General features: G+C 46.1%; 1 protein-coding gene across 7 annotated transcripts in view; it reads right to left on the bottom strand.

The window, feature by feature from the left end:
• Positions 1–21,472, bottom strand: part of AGBL3 (AGBL carboxypeptidase 3) — an 873,099-nt gene that overhangs the window by 345,458 nt on the left and 506,169 nt on the right. For all 7 annotated transcript variants that reach the window (XM_078669865.1, XM_078670168.1, XM_078670098.1 and 4 more), the window contains exons 8-9: positions 16,386–16,548; positions 4,666–4,792 (exon numbers count right to left, since the gene is read on the bottom strand). In XM_078669865.1, the coding sequence (XP_078525991.1) occupies positions 4,666–4,792; positions 16,386–16,548 (290 nt within the window). The remainder of the gene's footprint in view (positions 1–4,665; positions 4,793–16,385; positions 16,549–21,472) is intronic.

Below are 21,472 nucleotides of genomic sequence, written 5' to 3'. Positions count from 1 at the left end.
GCTGAGGAAAAGGAGCACTGTTAAGAAAAATCTTAGGTTCCAGTGTGGTGCCTGGGGATATTTTAAAGGTGAGATCTGCGGTTAAAAGTATGAATTAGAATTCTCTATAATATTTATTTATTTTATTTATTACATTTATAAAGCGCCTGACTCACCCCAGAAGGGGTATCTCCGCGCTAAGGACATCGCAGAAAACACGTTGGGGAGAGAGGATTTAAAAAAGCTGAGTTTTAAGATTTTTTCTAAAAGCTAAATAGTTGTCTTCCTGTCGTAAATCTGTGAGTAATTGATTCCACAACTTGGGAGCCAAATAAGAGAAGGATTTGCCTCCGAGTCTAGTCTGCTTAATGCGAGGAATAATAAGCAGGCATTTACCTTCAGATCGGAGTGGACGCAAGGGGGTATATTTGACTAACTTTTCTGATAGGTATGTGGGACCCATGCCATTAAGGCCTTTAAACACCAAACAACACACTTTAAAGTGAATCCTCTTGCGAATGGGCAGCCAGTGTAGGTTCCGCAATAGAGGGAGAGAGGGGGGTGCTATAAGGAGCATTGGTTACCAGGTGTGCCGCAGTGTTCTGCACCACCTGTAAACTTTGGAAGTCTGACTCCTTGGCTGATATCAACAAGGTGTTACTATAATCCAAGCGACTGAGAATCAGAGCATGGATTAGTGTTTTATGAGTGTTCATGGGAAGAAAATGGAATATTTTCCGAAGAAGACTCAATGCATAAAAGCATGATTTTTTAACTGCAGCGATGTGGCCTTCTAAGGTAAGGTCTCTGTTAACCAGCACCCCTAGGTTTTTGACCACGATTTTGGGGGTGGGGGCATCGCCCAATTCTGCAGGCCACAACCCGGGAGACCATCTTGATATGGCATCTTTAAATAACAGAATCTCAGTTTTCGCGGTGTTTAACTGCAAAAAGTTGCTCTTCATCCAGGCAGTTATTATGTTCATGCTTTCGGAGAATATTTTCTGAACGTCAAGCGTGTATTTATTATAGGTGAAGATCAACTGTGTATCATCTGCATAGGAAATTGGGAAAAACCCAATTTTCCTAAGCAGCGCAGCCAGTGGGGCAACATACACATTAAACAGAGACGGACTGAGACATGAACCTTGTGGCACTCCTTTTGTGACATGGCTGATCTTGGATTGGAAAGGGCCCAGGTTTACAATTTGGGTCCTATCAGTTAAGAAATCCTTTATCCAGTTTAAGGCAGGATTCTTAATCCCTGATAGGCGAAGCCTGTCAACTAGACTCTGGTGTGATATGGTATCGAACGCCGCGGACAGGTCAAGCAGCACCAAGATTACTGCCTGACCTGCGTACGCCAGCATTGTTATATCATCGGTTACCTTCACCAGAGCCAGCTCAGTACTATAATTTGGCCGAAAGCTTGAATGGGAATCATCCAAACATTTGGCAGATTCCAAAAAGGCCGACAGATGGGTGTTAACGTGTCTCTCCAGTAATTTGCTATAAAGAGGTAGTAGAGATATGGGGCGGAAATTGGTGATGATATCGGATGCTACTGTGGTATTTTTGCGAAATGACATAATTTGGGCTACTTTCCAGGCATTAGTGAGTTTCCCTTCCTCGAGTGATTCGTTTAGGACAGGGCAGAGAGGTGCTGCTAATACTTCTGCCAACATTTTGGCAGGCTTTGCAGGGATTAAGTCGGTTTGAGAGCCCGACTTAACTGATCTTAATAATAGTGCGGTACCTTGGACTGTCAGCCGTGGAAATTCTCTAAGAACACCTGGTCCTACTGGCACAGATGGTAGGTTGATGTCAACAACACCCTTTCCAGTATCTGAGGAGGTTATTTTACTATACATGTCTTCTATTTTTTCAACAAAATAATCGGATATTTTATCGCAAAGCAGTTGGGTGGGTTTTTCCTCTGTGTCAAGACTTTTGGGATTTACAAAGGAATTTAAAATCTGGGAAAGCGTTTTAGGCGAATTGTCTGACTGTTCTAGCTGCCGTATGATTTGATGTTTGCACGCTAATGTTATGTTTTTGTGATAGGTGAGCAGTGCTGTTTTATAGAGCTCTTTACATGACGTGTCGTTAGTACGCCTCCAATTACGCTCCAGTTTCTTACACTTGCTCTTCTCTTCCCTTAATTCCATTGTGTACAATACATGCTGTATGCGGTTAGTCATTGGGTTTGACACTTTCTCTGGAATAAGATTGTCTAGGATGGTTTTTATGTTAGTGTTAAAGGATTCCAGGTGATCATCCACTGTGGCTGGAGGTGATCTCTGCTTAATCCTACTAAGCCTTGCTTTCAGGGACTCTAGGGACAGTTTATGCCAATGTCTGAAGGTCTTTTTAGTCGGGCATATTTTTGCTGTCTCTTTCTTTGTATTAAGAAGATCAAAAGTGACCATGGCATGATCAGACCATATTAGTGGGTCGGTTGAAATGTAGATCAGGTCTGAGGAATTAGATAAGACCTGGTCCAGTATGTGTCCAGCTCTATGAGTAGGAGCGTTGTTCCTGGTTATAAGATTAAGGGCGGACATTTCCCTATGGAGTCCTCTGGGTTATCAATGTGGATGTTAAAATCTCCTAACAGAATAAATTTGCCTGTGGATATAACATGTGGTGCTAATGTGTCCAACAGGCTTGAAATGGAATTCCCAATCGGTCCTGGAGGACGATAGACAAGGGCTCACTTCCAGCTCAGTTGGGGGTGGAAGTCGAGTATTTCAATATTGTCAGAACTAAATGTATCTAAGGTCGTGGCTTTTATCGGTCAAGTTTTAGTACATGATAACCTGCTGGTATCGCAATTGCAATATCTGGTGCCGAGGTCGGTCTAAGCCAGGTCTCCGTTAGAAAGCCTATGTCTGGGGCTCACGTTGAGAGGAGGTCCCAGATATTAATGGCGTGTTTCGGAAGTGATCCATTAAAGAAATGGGGTAACCCAAAGCGGTACTGGACCTGGGTAACGTATTAATATAAAAAGACAATGGTCCGAGACCTATTATTTTAAACGTGGAAAAATCACAATTAAATGAATCAGAAGGCGTATGTTATTTTAACCGCCCGGATCAATTGATGAAGAGAGATAGAGAATAGGCAACAGCAACAAACTCAAAAATGTATGCACAATATTTTAATCTATTGTCAAAAAACACAAATTGCAATATTTCAATCTATTGTCAAAGCAGAATTCACAATGTTAAATACTTTTTTACTTTTTTATGCATTGTCCCGTATTCAGAGCGTGCAGTAGAACACAAAAGGGGTGTAAAAAGCAAGTGAGCGTGATAGAGTGAACGGAAAAGAATCACACAGATTTAAGAAATAATATTCCAAGCAATTCACAAGAAACACCAGCCAGAGAAGGCCGGTACCGTATAACCTGGCCACTTCAATTAATCAGCATAAATTCCTTAATTTTTTAATAGACAACAGATGGCAAAATATGTCTGCACTATATCCACAAGGGTGATGCAGTTAGCGAGCATTGACGTCGAGGCCCTTGAGAGACGCGCTTCCTCCTTAGATGCTCGCGGACCTAACTGCGAGGCCCGAATCAACATACGATTAATCGACCCCACTATCCGGGACTCAGTCCTTTCGGAGGCCCTGATTTTGCAAACTACCCTCCGACCCCTCTGTCTGAGACACTGTTTTTCAGGCTTATTGATTAACTCTTGAGGAGGTGCCTGATTTTAAGAATACCCAATACCTAGGATTGGGACCAGTAATTTAGACATGTAGTGCCACATGTTCATCCATCGGATAGGAAATCCTAACCAGAACACAGAGACCACTTGGACAATTTTCGCCGGACACTTAAGGACTGAGTATATGTGGAGTGGGAACCATGACCATTATCTCCTAGTAGGGGTTACCAAAAGGGATCCCTATTGTCCCGTCCCCACCTGTCCTGAAGAAGACTCGCATGGCCCAGGAGTAAAACGACCGCATGGCCGCTAGTCGAGTCGAAACGTCGACATTTCATTTAACCAACCTGGACCACTAACTGCATCACCCTTGTGGATATAGTGCAGACATATTTTGCCATCTGTTGTCTATTAAAAAATTTAGGAATTTATGCTGATTAATTGAAGTGGCCAGGTTATACGGTACCGGCCTTCTCTGGCTGGTGTTTCTTGTGAATTGCTTGGAATATTATTTCTTAAATCTGTGTGATTCTTTTCCGTTCACTCTATCACGCTCACTTGCTTTTGACACCCCTTTTGTGTTCTACTGCACGCTCTGAATACGGGACAATGCATAAAAAAGTAAAAAAGTATTTAACATTGTGAATTCTGCTTTGACAATAGATTGAAATATTGCAATTTGTGTTTTTTGACAATAGATTAAAATATTGTGCATACATTTTTGAGTTTGTTGCTGTTGCCTATTCTCTATCTCTCTTCATCAATTGATCCGGGCGGTTAAAATAACATACGCCTTCTGATTCATTTAATTGTGGTGTTTCGGAAGTGAGCGAACATTCGCTAAAAAGTAGTGCCATTCGGTTTTATGAGGTGATGGATCAGTGCACTGTATGGTCCGTGATCCTTTCTCTAGAGAGGGGGGTATACTTTCGTATCTGCATTTGACACACGCAAAACTACCCTCGATACATATTACAATCTCTTTGTCAGAAAAATAAAAGTATCTTACCAAGTGTAGATCCACAGAATGTAGCTTCCATTGTGTAGCTGTTACGGATTCCCATCCTCCACATCACTACTCGCCCGGTTCCTTCCTTGCTCTTCTGAACTTTAAATTTGCATGCCAAGATCGAGAACTGAAAAGTGAATGGGTATAACATTACTTCTGACAAGGAAACCGATAAAACTTACAGGGCCCTTTAAAGAGGAACTGATTATAGATTTCGAATTCTCAAAGTTGGAATTAGTTTGAATCCTGTTCCACAAAAGAAATCGATTATTTTGGCGTGGACAGATGATAAACACGGTGGGCTTTTTCACCAGTGAGGACTGAAAGACAGATATTTTGCCTCTGAAATAGGGTCATCAAAGCCTCCTATGGCATGGAATAAGAACAGTGGTCAAGGAGGAGACTGACAAAGGCACACCTTTTGAGGTAACACATGCCATAACCATACTTCAAGTGCCCACCATCTAACCGGCTGACACAGCGACAAGAGATAAACTGACTGCAATGCCCACATAGACTACTGGATGGGAAGACTAAGGCTGTGTCTGTACCCGAGATCTGATTCTGGGCTGACAACTCATACGTCCTTCTCCCCATGCAGTGATTGGGGTCTGTCGCACAAAAGAAAGACATACAAGCACAACCCATAGTGGTCAAGTCAGGTTTATTGTGGCATTTCTGTTTTAGCATCAAAGAAGTCTGGAGCACTACATAGTTAAGGAGTAGTTTCTGTCCTGTAACTCCAGTTCTGTAGTAGGGGTATCTCTGTTATAGTCATAATCTAGTGAATAGTCCCGCCCATGTGCGTGGACCCCGGCAATCAAAAATAATCTCTTAAGTTGTCGGAAAATTGCAGAACTGCAAAGACACTTAAGAGAAAATTTAAAGACAAATAATGCAGCCTATATTCACAGGCTACACTGTCCAGTACTTCAACTAGAAAATTCCACCAAAAATCCACAAACAGCAAAGCCTGTCCAGATTTCCCTTGCTTTAACAGCAAACACCCTCAGAAATGATAGAGAGGAAGGCATGGACAGACAAGCCCCATAGGCTGCCATTATGTGGCTTAAATAGGATACTGCGCCTTTAAGAGAACTTTCCAGAACTTCTCCCAGTATCCCAGAATGCATAGCAGGTCCCTCTCACTTTCAGTTCTTTTTGAAGGCGTAACACGCCAGACCTGTCGCATTCCTCAACTGAACATCTCTCTCCACCGGGGAGGCGGGAGGGCGCTTATGACTATAACAGAGATACCCCTACTACAGAACTGGAGTTACAGGACAGAAACTACTCCTTCTGTAGTAGGGGATCTCTGTGTATAGTCATAATCTAGTGAATAGAATGGCAAGCCCATCCCCACACCAAAGCGGCGGTGGAGAAAGGAGAGTTAATGCCACTATTGTGCGAACAGATTTCGCAGCGAAGCCTGCCCAACCTGAGCGTCTGCCCTGGCATCCGTGTCCAGGCAGTAATGCTTAGCAAAGGTATGAACCGACTTCCAAGTGGCCGCCTTGCAGATTTCTGCAATCGGAACATTACGGAGCAAAGCTGTCGTGGCAGCTTTGCCCCTGGTGGAATGAGCCTTAGGCTTACCTCCTAAGGTCTTATTAGCTTTTTGGTAACACAACTGTATGCAGGACACAATCCACCTAGAGATAGATTGCTTAGAGGTCGCAAGACCCGTCCTGACAGATCCATAATTGATAAACAATTGGTCAGACCTACGAATATCTTTGGTCTTATCCAGATAAAATTTCAAGACCCTCCTAACATCCAGGGAATGTAACGACCTTTCCGCTGGAGATGAAGGATTCTGAAAAAACGTAGGCAAAGTTATGGTCTGGTTGACATGAAAATCAGAAATAACCTTGGGAAGAAATTTAGGGTGAGTACGCATAACAACCTTAGCAGCATGAAATACAGTATAAGGTTCTTGGCAACACAACGCCTGAATTTCTCTCACCCTGCGGGCCGATGTAATGGCCACGAGGAACGCCGCCTTCCAGGACAGGTGCTGCAACGAAGCCTTATGAATAGGTTCAAAAGGCTCCTTCATCAACCTGGACAGCACCACATTCAATTCCCATGAAGGCGAAGGAAGCCTGACAGGAGGGAACACTTTCTTCAAGCCTTCCAAGAAATCTTTGATCACAGGGATCTGGAAGAAGGAAGTCTGCGAAGGGCATTTCCTGTAGGCAGTCAAAGCAGCAAGATGAACCTTAATAGAATGGACATTAAGGCCAGACTGCGCCAACTGTAGAAGATAAGGAAGGATGACATCCTCCTTACAAGTCGTCGGATCATAGTTCTTAGACTGGCACCAGATACAAAATCTCTTCCACTTGTAGGCATAGGAAGTCCTAGTGCAAGGTCTCTTAGACTCCTTCAGTAGGTCCATACAATCTGCAGGGAGATTCAGATGACCATATTGCACTAACTCAGGAGCCATGCTGCCAAACTCAAAGACGAGAGGTTGGGGTGCAACATCAGCCCCCCGAACGTCATGAGAAGGTCCGGCCTGCACGGCAGCTGAATGTGAGGAAGGAGAGACCGGTGAAGCAGGTCCGTGAACCACCACTGTCTGGGCCATTCCGGGGCAATCAGTATCATCCGCGCCCTGGACCGGGACAGCTTGATGAGAACCGTCGGAATCAGGGGAATGGGTGGAAAAGCGTACAGAAAGCTGTTCGACCAGTCGATCCATAACGCGTTCCCCAGCGTCCCCGGCTGGTAGTACCTGGAGGCGAAGCCTCGGCATTTGCTGTTTTCGGCGGTGGCGAACAGATCTACGTCTGGAGTCCCCCATCTTGCGAAGACTTCTCCTAGTACTTCGTCGTTTATGACCCATTCGTGGTTTTCCTGAATCAGTCTGCTCAGTGTGTCTGCCTGAACATTCTGCACACCTGGCAGATGGGTAGCCGTTATCGTCAGTCCTCGAGCCAGAAGCCAGCGCCAGATCGCCTGCGCCTCCTGCGACAGGGTGCGTGACCTCGATCCTCCCTGCTTGTTGAGGTAATACATCGTGGTCGTATTGTCCGTTTGCACAAGTAGAGAGTCGGTCTGAAAGGACGGGTGAAAGGCCTTCAGTGCCAAGTGAACAGCTCTGAGTTCCAGGAAATTGATGTGATACGTGGACTCCATCGGGGACCACGTCCCTTGAATCTGTAGGTCTCCGGAATGCGCTCCCCAGCCCTGGAGAGAAGCATCCGTCACGATAACCTGAGTGGGAATGTCCTTGTGGAAGGGAACCCCTCTGAGGAGATTCTCCGCTGAACACCACCACTTCAGAGACTGAAGAGCATGCAGAGATAGATGTATCTTGTCGTCCCAAGATCCTCTCCTCTGATCCCACTGATCCTCCAAGCACTCTTGCAACGGTCTCATGTGCAGCCGTGCATGTGACGTCAGGAAGATACAGGAGGCCATCGACCCAGCAGGGAAGACACCGTCCTCACTGTTGTGGATGGAGCGGTCATGAGAGCCCGAGCCTTCCGAAGCAGTGATAATCGTCGCTCCTCCGAAGGAGACACGCTTGCTGACAGCGTATCGATGGAGGCTCCCAAGTACTGAATGCACTGGACTGGAGTCGGAACCGACTTGGACATGTTGATGTGTAACCCCAGCTTGTTCAAGAGAACGCACGTCTTCTGGAAGTGTGCTTGCGCTTCCGTGAAGGAGGAGGCCTTGATCAACCAGTCGTCCAGGTACGGGTAGACAAACACCTTGTTCTTCCTCAGGTGTGCTGCTACCACCGCCATGCACTTTGAGAATGTTCTCGGCGCAGACTTCAGTCCGAATGGCAGCACTGTGTATTGATAGTGATTGGCGCCGACTTGGAACCGCAGGAACTTCCTGTGTTTGTGTGCAATGGGCACATGGAAGTAAGCATCCTGGAGGTCGATGGCACACAGCCAGTCTCCCCGTTGCAGCTGAGGATAAATCTGATGCAACGACAGCATGCGAAACTTTTCTCTGCGAATCCACTTGTTTGCTTGTCGCAAATCCAGAATGGGCCTGAACTCGTTCTTGTCCTTTTTTCGAACCAGAAAGAACCGGGAGTGCAGGCCTCTTCCTCTTTGAGACAGAGGTACGACTTCGATCGCCCTTTTCCTTAACAGGATATCGGCCTCCGCCTGGAGCTCGGGCAGCTGATACTGCGAGCCGACCGGAGGGATCGATGGAGGAGGGCTGGTGAACCGAAGACTGTATCCATTGCAAACAATATTCAGCACCCACTTGTCCTGAGTAATTTTACTCCACTCTGCCAGAAAAAATTGAATGCTTCCCCCCACCGGAGCGGGTAACAGTTGTCGGGGAAGTAAGTGCTCAGGGCCTAGACCCGGCCTGGCCCTTAGTCGCTGGTGCCGACTGATGGCCGCCTCTGCCCCTCTGGCGTTTCTGGAATGGTCTTCTGAACTGCTGCTGTTGTTGTTGCTGCTGTTGTCCAGAAGACTGGCCACGCCCTCTGCCTTGACCACCGAACCGGCGTTGGAAAAGACGGTACGTCTTCTTGGTCTCCTTGGGCTTCTCCAAACCCACCGCTGTGAGTGTTTCAGCTTCCGCCTTCATGCGGGCCATTTCGTCATCAGCGTGCTTCCCGAACAGGGTTTCGCCAGAGAATGGCAGATTGGCAACCCTCTGCTGAGCGTCCGGTTTTAGAGACGTAAGGCGGAGCCATGCATGTCGTCGCTGGTTTATTCCGTGGCAGAAACCATGCGCCGCCAGAAGAGAAGAGTCGGCTGCAGCACTGATGACTTGATTCGCCACCAACATTCCTTCGTTAAGCACCTCCTGGAAGTCTTCACGCTTGTCCCGCGGAAGGAGCTCCACAAATTGTTGGAGGGATTCCCAGAGGGCTCTGTCATACCAACCCAACAAGGCAGTGGCCCTGGCTGCCTTCATTGAGGTCGCCGAGGTCCCACAAACTCTTCTCCCAGATGAATCCAACCACCTAGATTCCTTATCTGGCGGAACTGTGGAGGAAGGCGTGGTGGCATGCTGTTTGCGCGCCGCCGTCACAATCACCGAGTCTGGAGGGGGCCCCAGCCTTAGAAAGGCCGGGTCCGAGTCCGGAGCCCGGTACTTCTTCAGCAGTCTGGAAGGTGCCGCCTTAGTCACTGCTGGAGTGAGGAAAAGATCCAGGGCCGGTTCTTCCAGGCCCGGCACCAGTGGTAGTAACGGCCGAGACAGATGCTTCTGATGGAGCGTCTCGGAGATGACCGAAGTCTTTGGAGTGGGCACCGTCAAAGTAATGCCCGATTTCGCCGCACCCCGTAACAGCACGTCCTGGAAGGACACCAGATCGTCGACCGGTGAAACCCTCGTGTCTGGGGAATCTGACAATGTCGGGGAGTAGTCCCTGGTCCCAGACGACCGGGTCCGTGAACGAGACCTGTGTCTCCTGTGGCGCCGTCTAGATCGCGTGGAGGACCTGTGACGCGAACGTTCCCTTCTCCTGAAGCGGGAGCGCGACCTCCCAGCACGTGGGCGCTCCACCGGTTTCCGTGGAGGCGTCTTCCGTGGCCTGTCTTGGGGCTTCGGGGTAGGCGTACCCTTAGGAGGTGTCGGAAGCAGAGGCAGCGACACCGACCTCGGAGGCCTATGAGGAGGGACCGGCGGTGGAGGCTGCCCCGCAGGAGACGGCGGAGGCAGGGAGGGGAGAGGCGGCTTAGCCGGAGGAGCCTCCTTCGGTAGAGGAGGAGGGGTCATAGGCCTTGGCGGCGTATATACCACCGAGTACACCGTGCCCGATGACTTCTTCGAGGGAGGGGCCTGTGAACCAGACCCTCCAGAGCGTGAGCAACGCCTCCTACGTCCTCCACCAGATCCAGCGTGACTTTTGGCGCCAGAATCCCTCCTGCGCCTCTTAGAGGAGGTTGAGATCCTTGGTGACGCTGATCTCTTCCTGCTCGACGTTGAGCGGTCGTTTTTCAGGCGTGGAACGGCGATCCCTTGACTCTGGCGTCGAACGCCGTCTCCTCGACGTCGAGTGTTTCTTCCTCGACGACGAACGTCGCCCCCTCGACGACGAGCGGTCAGACCTCGACGGCGAGCGTCGACTCTTCCTCCTCGACGACCGTTTCCTCACGGTCCTCAACGCCGAGGATCCCCTCGACGTCAAACTGGTCGACGGCGACCGGCGGTGTCGCTTCGACGGCGAGCGCCGGTGTTTTCGTCGACGGCGATGCCTCGACTTCGACGACGCCGTCGGCGGTGACTTCGGCGGCCTAGCCAGGCCTCTCGACGTCTATCTTCCACGCTGTCTCGACCCGGAGCCCCGGGGAGAAGGGGAACATACCGTCGTCATCCCTCTCGACGTCGTCGTCGATGCTATCGACATCGACGGAGACCGGGACCTTTTGCTGGTCTTCCTGCCTCTGGGGAGCCCCCCAGAGGCCTCAGCAGGGGCAGAGGGAGCCTTCCCAGCCTGCCCAGACCCGCCTGCAGTCGCCTCTCTTCCAGGCCTTGGAGCCTAATCTTCTGCCTTTCCCTCAGGGTCCTTGTAGAAAAGGTCTGGCAGATGTCACAATCTTCAGGGACATGATCATCAGGGAGGCAAAGAATGCAGACGTAGTGTGGATCAGTCTTGGCCTTCTTCCTTCCACATGCTGGGCACTTGTCGAATAAAGCAGGCATTTTAGATCCCTAAAAGCCTGAACAAACACACAGAAGTGAAAAGGAAACACCAAGAATCAAATGAGAACACTTTTAAAACCAAAAAGTGTAAAACAAAGTCCAATAAACCCTTGAAAAAAGGAGAGCTCAATGCACAGGGTCCTGTAAGCAGGAGCCGGAAAAAAGAACTGAAAGTGAGAGGGACCTGCTATGCATTCTGGGATACTGGGAGAAGTTCTGGAAAGTTCTCTTAAAGGCGCAGTATCCTATTTAAGCCACATAATGGCAGCCTATGGTGCTTGTCTGTCCATGCCTTCCTCTCTATCATTTCTGAGGGTGTTTGCTGTTAAAGCAAGGGAAATCTGGACAGGCTTTGCTGTTTGTGGATTTTTGGTGGAATTTTCTAGTTGAAGTACTGGACAGTGTAGCCTGTGAATATAGGCTGCATTATTTGTCTTTAAATTTTCTCTTAAGTGTCTTTGCAGTTCTGCAATTTTCCGACAATTTAAGAGATTATTTTTGATTGCCGGGGTCCACGCACATGGGCGGGACTATTCACTAGATTAGGACTATACACAGAGATCCCCTACTACAGAACTAATTGTTTCCAGAGAGTAGGGCAAAAATGTGAATGATGTAGGCGGATACTGAGACAATAGATCTACCAGCATTTGACCATAACTGTGCAACATCAAGGCCAAAATCTCATGAACGAGGGCCAGAATTAACCATCTTTGGGCCTTGAGGAGACTCAGTCCCAGTGGAAACAGCAGCAGGAGGCTGGGGCATTATGTTTCGATTCCTAAAATGTGGCTAAAGGTAAAGCTGACTGTAAGAATGTGATTTTTTTTTGTATGACCGTCTCCTAAATTTCTGGACGAGTGCTGCTGTTTTTTTTACTCTGAAGTGCACTTTCCCTGCTGACTAGGCTCCACTGCATGTGTTCTGACCCCTCAAAGTGCCTGTGCAATTGGCATTTTCCCTAATTGGCATACTTATCTGTAAGTCCCTACTATATAGTACAAATGTTATCCAGGCTAGTAAGTGGACTGCAGCACATATAGTGCCACCACTGTTCCAAGTATGCCACTGCCACAGCAGCCTAGTCGGGCAGCTTTTAAACTGTCAACTCGACGTAGCAAAATAACCTTTTAGCCAAGACCAAGCCTTCTTTTTAATATTTATAAATCAACGCTAAGGAGGGGTTTAGTAGCCCAGAGGGCATGGTGCCAGATATTAAAAAGGACGTAGAATTGAAACTTTACATGCCTTGACGGAAAATTCAACATTATTTTTTCCACTGTAGGAAAACTGGTAGTCCCAATGGGTAAGATGGGGTTTCACTAGCCCATATGCTAAGTATTAACTTCAATTGAGGACCGGCAAATATAGTGCTTCAGGGTATCAGTTTGTTACATTAAATCTGACCTATTGCTGAAGTCTGATTTAAAGAAACTTATAACAGAAAGGTAACTTTAGAAAGTCACCACTTTCTTGGCCCAAACTTGTAGTAGCCACTCCTGATTAACTGCAGCAAGTGTCACCGAGACCTGGGGTGTGAGTATGGACCGGCATCTCATACCGCCCCTCTCCCAAGCAGTAATTAAGATCTGTCACATTGCTGCTAATGAAAGTACCAACAAAACTACTAGCCATCAAAGTCCTACAAGTGGGACAATCCAGACTATTCCAGGCACCCAGAGCAATAGGAAGAGCTTGAGACCCAGGTATGAGTCATTTTAATGTGTTAATAAACAGCTGTGGTGCTCCTCTGTAAATTAGCGCCACTGCATAGCAGATTGTCAAAAAAGCCTTAATGACAATTAAGTGCTGGTGCTGAGCACCGGAAACCACCCTCTCAAATTAAGCACTGGAATTATGTCAGTTTCAGATAGTAACTCTGTTCAGATCAATTATTCAACACTAACAAAGAAACCTATGTAATGGTATTCCTAACATAGGAGGATGACATCATGTAAGTGTCAGTTACAAATAACAGATTCATACCTAGGAGAATCCATTAAAAAATATTAGCTCTAAAAAGTCTCAGATAAATGTATGTCTGTAATTATCTATTCACAGTAGAAATTAACAAGTTACTTAGCTTTGGTAACACATTATCTGGTAGAGACATAGACTATCTGCAAATTCCTTAACTTTTGAATAATTCTTCCCAGGCGCTAGACTGGATCGGGAAATTTTTCAGCAGTACGTGCATGCATCAGGGGACGGCGTTGAATGACTCTGTGATGACGTTGCTCTGGTTGGGACATCAATGAAGTCATAAGTCTCTCCGGCGCACGGACGTCAGTTTCTTCGATGAAACTTCTACGCCACAATGCAGAGCCACTATAGAAACTGGCTGTGGAAAGTGTGACAAAAAGATCAAACTATCTTTGAAACAAGAACTAGAAAACAGAAATGAAAGGTAAACAATACCAAGTCAAGATCTACACAGCAAGACCAAATAGTTCTTGAATCACACAGCGACATGAATGAACGCTCACTGGAGCATAAAACTAGTGCTGAAAAAGGGTAAAACCCTTACACCTCGAGAATGTTCATAAAGATCAAAAGGTTTGATAATACACATAGCTACTTGAAACACTGACCACCGGTGTATAAACCAGAGTTGTAAGAATACCTCATACACTACAAATCGTTCACGGGGAGGATGGGTAAAGCATTAAGGAATCTGCAACTAGGCTATGTCTCTACAAGATAATGTGTTACCAAAGTTAAGTAACTTGTTCATCTGATTGAGACATCTAGCCGCAGATTCCTTAACTTTTGAATTAAATACCGTAGCTATACCCACCCGGAGTTGGGTCTGTGAACTAATCCTACAAAAGTTCTCGGAGAGAACCAGCCTGTCAAAATTAAAAATAGACCAGACGTATGTAGGAATTAGCAGAAAAGTGTGAGCTCCTTATAAAAACTGTAGCAAGGACCACAAAAAAAGGCAAATAAAAACAACCCCTACCGGCATGAAAAAAACAGTGGCCAAAGGGCAGCAGAATAACACTCAGAAGACAACAGTCAACAGTAGGACAGTAGTACATGACCCCTAAAGGGTGAAATGAACTTATGGACCAGAAGGGTCAAAGGCAATAACAAACACCTTGTGAGCTAAAGTTCCCTACACCAGTAAGGAAGTATTCAAAATAATCTGTCCTAAGAAATCCAGAAAAAAATTGTTTTAGAATTAACTCATCCACATTAGAGCTTAGATGTATAAACGTATTCAATGTAAAGTCGGGAAACCAATCCAAGAACAAAATTACCCAAAGATGTTTAGGCACATGAGAAAACCATCCAAGAACACAAGATATGTTAGTGGATCTTAAAGCAGAACTAGTCGAGGAAAAAATATGTTTGCCTCACGAATCGTGTCTCCTAGAATCTCTATCCAATGGAACCTTAGGTAGAGAAACCATATTTTGTGAGGCTGAAGCAGTCCGAACTACCAAAATACGAGTAGGATGTTTTAGGAGGCAAGCTCGATCTCCTGGAGCAGGCAAATGCCTGCGAGATATATCCCGATCTACCGAGACCCCCGTATCAGGCTTGACCCAAGTGCCCAACAGTATGTCATACAGGGTCTCACTATATGGGAGAACAAGCTCCACCCCTGTCTGACCTTGATAAAGGACATCAATCAGGGGATCAGTGGACTTCTCCATCATAGACAGAGATAACTTCAAAACTGTAGTCTCTCTTCTCAACATATCTGCAAAAGTGGAACTCGCCTCAGTAGCAAGATTAGGAGGGGAATCAACCCCAAGGCTGGGAAAGACTCCAACCCACAAGCCTCACCGAGTGCAGAAAGCCAATTCTCCTCTATAAGAGGTAGAATAGTCTCCAAAATAGGCTGCAACAGCCCAAACTTTTCTGTTTCACCCACAACAAGGGGACTGTCAGAAGTCCTACCATGAGAGGAAGGTGGAAAAACGACATTCTCCTCAGTTTGCTTTGCCGACTCCACACCTGATGCCGGTCGACGCCGAGAAGGCAACGCCTTGAAGTCATAAGAAAGAGGAGAAATGACTTTGATCGCCGCCGCCAATGTCAATGCAAGAGTCGGCCTCCTCACCGGCAAGTGGGAGAAGCTGTGGGAGACTGAGTCTTCATGTGGTGAAGTCGAGGGGTGCTGCAACTTCAAACGCCTGCGCTTACCTTGGGACAGCGACATCACTGTGAATGGCTCTGACTCCTGGAACGGCCCAAAAACCACCATCCGAACGAGCACAAGGAGACCAAAGGTGAAGTGAAGTCCCTGTCGACCACAACACCAATGCCGCAGGACGTTTCATACAGCTTCTGGTAGGAGCTGCAGTCTTCGGAGTCGTGGTGTTCCCCTAAACACCACATACAAACCGAATGTGGGTCTGTAACCGACATTTGTCGAGTACAAGACCTACAAGGTTTAAAGCCTGAAGACCTAAGAACGGCACACTGATTCCAGTCGACAAAAACTGTCAAAGTAGGCCCAAAACAGCATGAGAAACCGCTTCTCCGGATCTGTATTGCAGCACAGGAAAGAAGAAAGTGACGTCCGTGCGCTGGAGGGGACTTATATGACTCACTGACGTCACAACCAGAGATGACGTAATCATGGAGTACAACAATGTCGTACCCCGGCACGAGAAGGTACTGCTGAAAAATTTCCGGATCCAGTCTGGCACCTGGTGAGAATTCAAAAGTTAAGGAATCTGCAGCTAGATGTTAGTTTGCAGATAAGCTCACCATCTCTGATTGTTCTCAGCACATCCACAGCAACAAAAACCTTCAGACTGCAGACTAAGAAGTATAAAAAAGAGAAAATAAGGATGCAGGCTCTTTCCATCTATGCACTCAGGATCTGGAACAACATCCCTTATCCATTAGGACCACTCAAATGTTTCTCCAATTTATGAACGAGATGAAAACACACCTCTTTAAAGAACACTACATAATTATGCATTAACTGCCCACAAACAGGCTACCTCTCCTAACACTCATTGGCTTTATGCTTGCAATGTACGCGCTCCATTGTACTTTAGCTAGGCTAGCGCTATGAAACTACTACATACATACATATATGCAGCCAAGGGCCTGCTAACCTTTTCAGGACAGTTTTTATGAAGCATCAAGGGGAAGACACGTTCTCTCAGGCGTGTGGATTCTGTCTGTCCCCGCGTCGCGCACCCATACATGAAGACATTCTGCTTCCTGCTGTGGCCATGAAGGTCACAATATAGCAGCACCTCTCGTTCTTCCATCATGCTGCAAAAGGGAGAAAATATATGTATTAAAGATGTGACAAGAGAGCTGTATAAGTGAATGTAAATTTAGAAATGCTGCTCTCAGAGTGGAGGCAAGTTTTGTAATGTCTGCCATGACTCAATATTTAGTGAAAGCTACTGGACAGGTATGCAATTGTTGGCAGAGGTGGGTAGGGCCAGAGAATACCTGGAATTACTGCAGATATCAGTGAGGTGATTTGTAAATTTTCAACTGGTATAAAAAGGTGTACTTCTAGTCATCCTTATACTTCCGCTCTCAGACTCTGCAATATCCAGACCCAGAGCCTAGGTCACAGAGACTACTTTGTCCAGTACAAAGTAGGTTAATAGTTGAGTCCTAGCAATGTGCATGACCCTTTGTTGGCCAGGCCCCACCTCCCATATGCACCTTCCAGATGCCAGGCATCTCACTGCTTTCAAAGCAGACATAGAATCTTAGGAATTAATCACTCTGGAGGCTAACTTGTGCCAGACTACGTTTTCCCCTTTCCTCAAGACCATGGAAATATTAGGAAGCATGGAACCAATCCAAAAATACACACCGGTACCTGTACAGATAGATAAAACAGTATTGTATATGCAGCACTGTCAATCAAACAGAAATCACTGAATAATTCACTCAACCATTACCCTATCTAGATACATTAAATTTGTGTAACTTTGTATAATTCACTTAACAAATCTACGCCATGGTCCTCCGCACCAGAAAGACCAGATCGGGAGGCCGCTCCTTCTCTTTCCGTGTGGCGAGAGCCTGGAACGACCTTCCGCTCCATCTCAGACAGATAACATCACTCCCAATCTTCGCAAGAAACCTCAAAACCTGACTCTTCGACAGACCCCCTCCTTGATGGACTGGAACCTGCGACCCCCCACCCCCAGCGCCTAGAGACCCTTACGGGTGAGTAGTCGCGCTTAACTAACATCTGATTGATTATTGATTGAAAATACAAAGTTCCTGTTATGAAAGCAATTTTCATGCATTGAAATCTGAATATTATTCAACTAGAGAGTAACAGAGACGAAAATTACAAAATCTAAAAAGGAGGGTGATCAAACATCTGCCTTCCCCTATCAGACCATAAATGCTACAATATAAATATATAGTTTTTTAAATCTTTGTTTTTTTTAAATACAATGATGACAAATTAACATCATAATCAAACGTGGGTGTACAGATCAGTCAATGAACAATTGCTTCCATGTTTCTTTCCAATCGAGTTCCAGCATATCACATAGGGCAGTATACAACATAATAAGGAATCATAGTTAGTCGTTTCAGAAAAAAGTATGGTATTGGAGTGATACGGGGATATAGTTAACAAGCGAGGCAAAAAACATTTGTTAATTCAGATGCAAGCAAATACAGTATTATCCGTCTGTGTCCCCATCTCGGTCAGTTGGGACACTCTCAAGAGCCAGGAATTGATCACACAAGACCACAGAAACACTTCTAAATACCCCTGTAACTTTTCATCAGTTCTGCTATGCTTCATGTGGATCTCCTCTGCCACAGACTATTTAGTAACATCCCCTTTTCCCAGTGTGCCAGCAAGGGTGCCCTCTGTCTCATCCACGTAATAGCCATGTGCTGTCTAGCCAGTACCAAAACATTTTCAGAGACAACCTCATCAGACTCTTCGGGCTCTGACTCCAGAGGCAACAATAAAAAACAAGTTGATCTTTTAGAAAAAGGCCAACAGCCAAAACAAAGGCAAAAAATACCGTGGGAAATGCGGACACGCAAACAATCCTACAAGTCATAGGAGCTCCCTCTTCTGTCGTTAACTTGTCCCAAAAAGTTCTAACACAGGACGAAGAATCTGTGTTGAATCTGGGGCTTAAATTTGTCCCCAGAAAACACACAGATTTTGCAAAAACAAAAATGGAGATCATTGCTTTTTGTCGCAAGATACGACTAAAAGCATTCTTTGCTAACCAACCCCCAAGTATTGAGATGGAAACAACGGGACTCCGGAACAAATCCACCTTTTGCCCGAACCACAATATACCAAAACAGATTCATGTATTTGAACAAGTTTTGCTATCTTCCCTAAATAAACTTGAAAAGAATCAAAAGTATGTCCCCCAGAACATAAGTAAAGGACAACAATTGGCATTGAGGGCACTTAGGGAGGACTCAACTGTGGTCATCAAACCGGCCGATAAGGGCGGGGCAGTAGTGATCTGGCCTAGCGACGAATATCTGAAAGAGGGTTCCACACAAGTAAATAACCAGGTGTGGTATAGACTACTCCACGAAGATCCATCTAAACAAATACAAGGAGCTATAAAAGAACTAGTACAAACAGGGATCGACAGTGGGTTCGTGGGACCCAAGGAGGCGGAATTCTTGGTAAAGAAATGTCCCCGAACACCGATCTTGTATTTTTTGCCCAAGATCCATAAGAGACTCAATGATCCACCAGGACGACCGATCGTCTCCGGGTGCAATTCGTGCCTGGAACCGATCTCCAAATATGTAGATTTTTTCTTGAAGCCGTTTGTGAGTCATGTAAAATCGTACCTCAGGGATACCACCGACTTTTTGGTCAAAGTTGAGGGAATAGAATTTGACAACAAAACTGAGATCATGGTGACCATGGACGTCACGTCATTATATACGCAAATACCACAAGACGAGGCGTTAGAAGTCATGGAAATGTACTTAGACACCAGAGAGAGACCTCATAGGGTCCCCACATCATTCATTCTGCAACTAGCTGAACTGACATTAAAGAAAAACTATTTCCGATTCAATGATCAGTTCTTCATCCAAATCAAGGGTACGGCCATGGGATGTCCCTATGCGCCTGAGATGGCAGTGCTGTACATGGCAGAATATGAGCACGAATTTGTGGATAACAATAATCCATTCAAATCACACATCAAACAGTGGCTGCGATACATCGATGACGTGTGGCTCCTGTGGCAGGGGAGCCACACTGAGTTGATGGCATTCCACCAATGGCTTAACAACAGACACCAGGACATAAAATTCTCTATTGACCAAAGCAAAAGCAAAATGACGTTTCTCGATGTAGAAATTGCTAATGATGAGGGTCACCTAAAAATGTCCCTCTATAAGAAAAAGACTGATAAAAATACAATCCTACACCACAGCAGCGACCACCCCAGAAATCTTAGAGCGAACCTCCCTTACGGGCAGCTCCTTAGGATAAGGAGAAACTGCTCAGAAATTGCGGAATATGAGCAACATGCCAAGACATTCTGTGGCGAAATGACCAACAGAGGTTACCCGAGAAAACTATTGAAGCACTCGCTCAAACGGGCTAGATACACTCCCCGCGAGTGCCTGCTATCACAGGACAAGCAAAAACCAGAGCTTGATAAGATGGTCTGTGTGACCACCTATGGTCCCGATACCCATAAAGTCAGGCAAATGATCCTGAAAAATTGGCATCTCTTAGAGGAACTTGAATGTCCCTTCCCGAGGCCAATATTCGCATATAGAAAGAACCAAAGCATTGGTCAACAACTAGTACGTGCTGACGTGCGAATTCCAAAAACAAAAAGTGATTTGCTCTCTCAGTGGGGCCTCAAACCAATATTGGAACACCATAAGTGTGGCAACTGCGTGTCTTGCGACACCACAATGGAAGGGGTTGAATTTATCCACAAAAACATCAAATGGAAAAATGTGGGATTCTCCAATTGCCGGACAAGAAATGTTGTGTATGCAATTGTTTGTCCGTGCGACAAAATCTACATCGGGAAAACCAACCAACAAGTGAATACTCGCATCACGCAGCACAGATCCAGACTAAAAAATAAGGTAGCAAACGCGCCTATGGTGCAGCATTTTACAGAGAAAAACCATCGAGAAACTGATTTTAAATGGACTGTATTATACAGCATCGACCAGATGAAATGCCCCCCAGACACTGAAAATGTGCTTCTAACAAAAGAAGCATATTTAATTCTGAAATTCAATAGCACCCAAAGTGGGCTCAACACATTGTCAGAAGTCTCTAGGCTTTAATTCCCTCTAAACCTATATGCGCAAATAGTGCTCCGTGTGAGTCAGTGCAACAATGAGTCGTTCCCCTGGAATGATTGCACATCGATCATCCCAAACTACAAGTCCCATAAGCCTCGGACCGCTCAGCTGACAGCTCTTGATGATGCTGGCAGTCGGGTGTTTGACACCATTGATTCCTGTCTGGAACGCGGAAGTATCAGACTAGCCGAGCTCCGGAGACTGTCAGAAGCTCCAAACAGCGTGCTCCACGTTTCATTACCAAAGGTATGTACAAATGGGCTAAAATGAATTATACACTGCGCACAAATGCAAGGGTACACAGAAGGACTAAAACCCCTCCCGTTTTTTCAATAGATTGAAGAAAACGGACGAACAACTCCCTGAGAGCAGATTCACGTTTGCCGAGGGACGCTTCCCTGAAAGGTAGAGTGCCTTTTTGGAAACTCTCCACACACGATAAAACACAAGCACGCCTTGAAAATGTATTCCAAAGTAACTCCGCATTTCCACAAATAGGGAGTTCAAGCCTACAAGCAGAGAAACAGACGACAAACAATCCAAAAGGGGCACACGAAGAAAACTCTTCATGAGCGCGGTGCTAATAACAGGTATGAATCGGTGGCACCCCCCATGCGCTAGGGTCGATCACCCCCCAATCTACAATCTCTCTAAATAGGCAAAACTATTTTCACAGATTTCCCAAAGACAGTCAGAAAGCCAGAAGGCCGTAGAACCCTGTGAATCCGGCCCCAATCAAAGCCACAGGTATGTTTTTGCGCAAAGGCAGAGTGAAAGTGAAGCGAAATGGGTCAGGACAACATAACTAAGACGTTGTTCTCTCTTTTCTCTTTTTGCACATAATACACAGACATTAGAAGTGACAAGGCCCTGATGAGACCCC

Source organism: Lissotriton helveticus, chromosome 1_1, assembly GCF_964261635.1.
Source record: "Lissotriton helveticus chromosome 1_1, aLisHel1.1, whole genome shotgun sequence".
In the NCBI taxonomy this organism is placed as follows: Eukaryota; Metazoa; Chordata; class Amphibia; order Caudata; family Salamandridae; genus Lissotriton; species Lissotriton helveticus.
Note: the sequence above shows the minus strand (reverse complement) of the source record. Positions and strands in the feature narration are given on the sequence as shown.